The sequence below is a fragment of the Egretta garzetta genome, unplaced genomic scaffold, assembly GCF_000687185.1.
Source record: "Egretta garzetta isolate BGI_Z169 unplaced genomic scaffold, ASM68718v1 scaffold217, whole genome shotgun sequence".
Taxonomy (NCBI): Eukaryota; Metazoa; Chordata; class Aves; order Pelecaniformes; family Ardeidae; genus Egretta; species Egretta garzetta.
In genome coordinates this window covers 809,268-815,409 of record NW_009260395.1, presented here as the reverse complement: position 1 = coordinate 815,409, position 6,142 = coordinate 809,268, and the positions used below count along the sequence as shown (strand labels likewise).

General features: G+C 38.4%; 1 protein-coding gene across 1 annotated transcript in view; it reads left to right on the top strand.

Annotated features, from left to right (window-relative positions):
- GUCY1A2 (guanylate cyclase 1 soluble subunit alpha 2) overlaps positions 1 to 3,974 on the top strand; it is a 167,547-nt gene extending 163,573 nt beyond the window's left edge. The window contains 1 exon segment of the mRNA XM_009643053.2: positions 3,767 to 3,974. Within this exon segment, the coding sequence (XP_009641348.1) occupies positions 3,767 to 3,974 (208 nt within the window).
- Positions 3,975 to 6,142: the final 2,168 nt, after the last annotated feature.

Here is a 6,142-nt window from a genome sequence, read left to right as displayed (position 1 = left end):
ACAGATAAGTACAAAGGTCCGACATCTCTGAAAGGTGGAGAAATAAAGAAATGAAATGGTTTTCCAATGGGCATAGAGTAAGAATCATTGTGGAAAGCATACACTCAGCATAGAGGGCCTTGCAACAAATAATTCTGTAGTAACAAATCTTTGTTAGTTCATTTCCTGAATACAGGAACTCACTGATGAAGATATGACTGTTTCTTGCCAAAATAGTTTGAAATATAATTACCCTATCATTTCATCTATGCAAAAAAGAGCTACAGCTTTCAAAAGCTTCTTCAGGGTTCCCACTAAGTATGATCCCAATTTTCATTCACACACAGACCTCCTGACCTTGAAATGCTTCTTGTTTCCACTAGGAAAGAACCACATTTTCTGTTTCTATGCTGAAACCTTCTTTTTTTAAATGAAGGAACTGAAAATGAAAAAAAAAAATGGTATAGTTCTCAGATACTCTCTCTTTTTGTCTGAAAACAACAGCATTTCCATCAGGGAAGGGACAGGACAAGAATTTAAGCAGTTCTGGAAGATTTCCGGTTAGGAAGCGAAGCTGTCAAAGTTACTCAACTACAAATTCTTCCTCCCCTGCAATATCAATAAAAAAGACAAGCTGAGGGTAGACCTAGTTCTGGGGAATTTGTGGGAATCCTTGAGTAGCCTGACCCTCACAGTTTAAGCACTGAATTGTAAAATGTATATCCAACCACTTGAGTGGAACCCAGAATTTTGAACCTGTGAATAACCTTCTATAAAAATATCCTTTGCAATAGTGCTCTTAAGGGAAATACACAGAAGTAATGCAGAAAATACAGCTGAGATAAATGCTTTGGAATATTTTCAGACAAGTTGTTATATGCACATTCCTGAACTGTGGAGGTTGTGTAACTTCAGCTTAAGCTCTATGACTATGTGACAGTCTGGGGACATTTTGTGTAGAGTTTAAGCTGCCATGTAATTTCCTGAAGGTGAAGGATACGTTGTGCTCTCAGGATAGATTGTGCTCTCAAACCTTCAGAACAGTCAATCTGACTTGGCCACAACTAAATTCTCTGAGAATGGTCCAAACAACCAGACAAACAACCAGAACCATGTGCCACCACCCTGGAAACCTTCCAGACCAGGAATTTTACATTGGCTTTTCTCCTGAGCCTGGGGAACAATTCAAAAACTGATTGTGTGGTTTGGCCTTGCCGTCACTGAGGATCTGCACTATTCATTTTGCTGCTTGGCAGAAATCTCTTTTGGGGTTCTTTGTACTCATGAAAAGGAAGACAGAAAAACTTAGAAAGGGCTGTAGATCTGGGCCATGGTCATCAACTGCTACTGATTTCTTTTTAACATCACGAATGGCCTAAATGTAGGAGGGAAGATTCCTGCAGAAAACTGTCCTCACTGATAAGCGCTGAGGATTAGCAGTAAGTTATTTCATTAGTGTATACACAAAGCTATAATAAATCAGAGACAACTTCTGAACCATAATCTCATTCTCAGCCTGGGAAACCAAGTGTCAGAACCAACATATTTAAGGAATCTGAAGAATCTGTTCTTTAGGAGAATGCTAACAAGAGGCCTTTTTTGTCCTGATTAAAGTCTTTCTAATAGTATTATTACAAAAGACAGCAGATTTTTTTTTTCTTAAAAGTATAAACTAAAGTAAGTAGGATAGAATATGATCATAAGTAGCTTCCATTAGCTTCCATTAGGTTTCCTGCCATGCTTGTTTGGGAGCTGAAATGTTATCCCAGCAAAGGTCAGCTAGACAATTTCTGAGGGTGAGAGGCTGATTCAAACAGCGCACCTAATAACCTAATATAGGGATGCGAAGGCTGTCACAGGCCACAGGAGTGGAGAAGTTTCCAAAGGACTAATTGGTTAGTCACCCATCACTCCTGGCACCTTTGATACTCTCAGAGCATTTCATTGCAGCCAAGTTACACTTCACAAAAAAGGTGAAAATAAGGCCTTTAATTAATATCTTGCACTTTTGTTCTATGAGGAAGATAGTGTGAAATAGCAACTAAACTCAGTGCTAGCCCTGAACTGAATCAAAGGGTATATATGTATTTACAGTTTCAGACTTGTATAACTGTCATTACAAGTAGATAATGTTAGGCTCTGAGAAAGAAACCATTGGTTTTTAGCAAGGCCAGATGCTCCATAGTGAGTAGTCATTTGGGGGAAGAATGACTACAGCGAAAGCTTACAGATTTAGCTCAGTAAGTTCTAAGAGTTCAGCTGTTGCTTACAGAAATCTAGTTTGGGAAGCAGCAAAGAGTTATTTCAGTGTATTAAGCCTGTAGTTTTAAAACGCAAAATATTTACCTCAAGCATTGCAGAGATGAAAAGAGAGAAGCTTCTCTGTAGAGGCCTCTGCAAACTCTCATGCAATTTAGAAAAGATTACAGTATTTTGATCATAAAATTGACAGCCTGGAAAATAGATTATGACATTCAAACCGCATGCTAAACAAAGACCACCACAGAAGTTCAAAGGCAAAACCATTGCTGGATTTATAACCAAATGATTATTTAAAAGCTGGGAAGAAAATGCCGTTATATTTCAATGAGCTCACACAGCTTCTCTCAGCCAAAACCCATGAAAAATACTCTAGTAAAGGAAGTACCATTACATGTGCTGAGAATCCTGGAAGGTTCTCCTGGCAACAGGATTCATTCACTCATTTACTTCCCAGAAATCAGCTTTAGAGACATTAAATAAACAACCTATTACAAAACCCACTGAAGCTAATGAAGTTTTTCCCACTGATGTTTTTGAGCTTCAGATAAGACTAATTGAGAGAAAGAATAAATATCTTGGAAGGGGAAAAGATGAAGACTGCTTTTATATATCCAACTGTGCTCAGAATTTACCATTACCTCAAAAGTGCTCTTTTCAACACTGCAAGGGACTGAGTACCCCTTACTTAATTTACCAGAACCAAAAAGAAAATGTGTAGAGTTATTTTCTTTATTTTACAAGTCCAACTAGTTTCAGGGAAGATACTGGATAAAGAGGCCCTAAACTTTCAGATGTAGCCAGATGGAGACTTCTCCACTATGGAGGAAGATGACAAAGGCAGTATAGTCATGTCTGTGAGGTTGTACTGCTTGTGTGAGCATGCCTGGAGGATGGTTTCATGGCTCCCATGCACCTTTTTGACCCCAGCCAGGTGGTCCAGATTAAACCCATGGGTACTTTTGGTTAATAATGTCAGGTTTGATTCTGGGTTTTGTTGAAGCTGGATTTGATGTATTTGAACCTAATTTATGAAATATAATACTACTGCATATGAGAAGGGCACAGACTGACCCACCTGTGAGAGCTCCCAAGCACTGTCACCTTCATACCTACTTTCCAGCAGGAGATCCAGTGGTAGTCATCACTCTGAAATGTTCATTTCTGCACAAGTGGCCAGACTGGAGTGTTTTAAGTGAGCCAAATGATATGTGAAGGATAATTATCATTATGAATTCAGTTTCCTTTCTGGTAGATGACTTTCTGAATGCTGACAGTGATTTTCAGAGAATGTGTTTATTTGGGCCATCTCCTCAGCTGATCTGTCAACAGAGCTCCTTGAAGTTGATGATGGTAGGTTAATATATATCAGCTAAGGATCCTGGCTTAGGATTTTTTTAGATGTTACATAATGCTTTTAACTTATTTTTTATTTAGGACCACATAGGATCAATCTCTTCCAAAGAGATGTTTCTGGGCTGTGTTTTACAGTTTTTTACATGCCTCTGTTTGTTGTTTTTTTTTCTAGGCTTTTGAAAAAGGAAGAAAATTTTATTTTTATCCCTCGTTCCCGTGAAGAGCTTCCAGAAAACTTTCCAAAGGAAATTCCTGGGATCTGTTACTTCCTTGAGGTCAGAAGTGGTCAGAAGCCGCCAAAACCCTCCATCACATCTGCCAGAGTGAGAAAGGTTTCTTACAACATTGGCACCATGTTCCTCCGGGAGACTAGCCTATGAGGCCTGCTGCAGATCAAAGACTCGTCAAAAAAGCACAAGCCCAGAACTGGGTCATGACAGGGGAGATGGAGGTTCTTTCTATTTCACTGCCTTGTTCTGACCAGGCAGTAAAAGCTCCATGTAATGTCAGGCAATAATCATTTTAAAAGGTGGGTGACTGCTGTCAGTAAACAAAGTGGAGATAGGGAAAAAAAAATTAGACAATGTACTTCCACTTCCAGAGGAATTTCTTTCATAAACTTCAGTCTGGCCCCTCTATGACAAACAAAACCAAACGAAACAAAAACACCCCCAACTCTCAAATTCGAGGTTGGTTTTGTTTTGTGCAGAAAGGATAATGGTTCTCTGTGTAGATTTGCACCAGCTAAGCAGAATTGAGAGTCAGTTCTGATTATGCATTCCTACATTTAATGTGTTCTTCAGTAAGGTAATGATGTTTTTTAACTTTATGAACAAACATTTCATACATATACTGTAGACCTGTTGTAACCTTCCTGGCAGGAGGAATTATAAATCAATACAAATGTTGTAGGAATTTTACCTATTTTTATACATATTTCACTTTCTGGATAATTACATTCCACATACTGTAAGCTGAGCGAGCTTAGATAGCTTTTCAGAAGAAGCTACTGTATATTTCATACATTCTACCTATCAAACCTTATTGTTATACAAGTGGGAAGAAGTCATTTTTTGACTTTTTTGGCAACAAAAATATCGATATTTTACAGTAAAAAAACACTTTGGTAAATCTCTTTACCTGATGTTTATGCTAAAGCTTTAGATGAGCATTGTCTTGCTTATATAAAATAATGTTCAATATTTGTCCTACAGTGCTGTATGTCCAGTCCTTCCAGGACAATGCAAACAAAGTATAGATGAATGTGTTGACAAACAGAAAAGTTCTCTTTGGTGGGGCTTGTTTCCCACTAAATCATCAGCCAAACTGATTTTTGGTAGAAGTCCTGAACTTTTTAAAAAAATTTGATCATGTGAAAACGTACTCTGAGGAATTCCAGCAAATGCTGGAAGCTCTCTGGATACTGTTTTTTCACATTTTTAAATAGGACTTGTGTTCCTATTCCAGTTTGATTATTGAAAATCCTATCCATTATTAATGATGCTCATCTGGAAATTTCCTCTATTGCTGGATTGGCTGAAATCTGCTTTATCTAATGTAGACCAAAAAAACACTGAAAAAGGAAGGCAATACTTTCCCAGGTTTAATGCAAATGGCAGTTCAAGATTTAGATGAGTCCATGCCAATTTTTTTTTTAAAAAGGCCAATTCTTTGCTGTTGAAAATTAATGTAGCTTTACTGCCTTCAATGAATTCAATTGTCACAAGATGTGGATCTGTCCCCTAGTAGGCACATTTTCAGGCATTGTTTATTTCTCAGGTTTTCCTTTTCAAAAACAACAGTAGTCAGTTTTCCTCTGCAGGTGTACTTCCTCTAGGGGCGTACTGAAGTGGCCTGATGTTGTTCTGCTCTTGCAGATTGTTAGTTAACACTTGGGCAGTGATTCTGAAGTGGCTTAGCTTTTACATGGGCCTGATCAGAGCTCACTGAAGTCAAAGATAAGACTGTCAACAGCACTAGGAGGAGTGAGAAATGCTGCGTTTCTATAATCCAGACCAGAAATTAGAGTTTACTTACGGATTTAGTAGTCATAACTTGAGGCACCTTTTGAAAATAAGTAAATCACTTTCACCACGTGTCCAAATTATCCAGTTAGATCTTTCTGTGGAGGGAATGACAGTGCTGTATTTTTGCCTTTGACCAGTAGCCCACGTTAGTGAGAACAAGTCAGCATTGCACCACTGGCCTGTGCTGAAAATGTTTCAAGCTTTCTTTCCATGAAGTCTTTCTGGATGAGAAAGGACTATCTTGAACTTCTGCATGTAGAGGACTTCTGAACTTATTATGCAGGTGTGGGTTTTTTCTTGCCTGGAGGGGGTAAGATGCATGGGAATTAGCCCAGAAACTTATTTAAATGGAAATCCCCTCACTTTCTAGAGGAGCACTGATGTTTCTTCCATTGATATTAGAGTATCCTTGGGACTGGAGGAGTTAATCTTTTGTCTACCTTGATAAACAGCATCTGTGGCTTTACTGCCTATCTGAAAAATGACTTAAGAAAAACTGAGCTTGAAGTTGCAGAATTTCC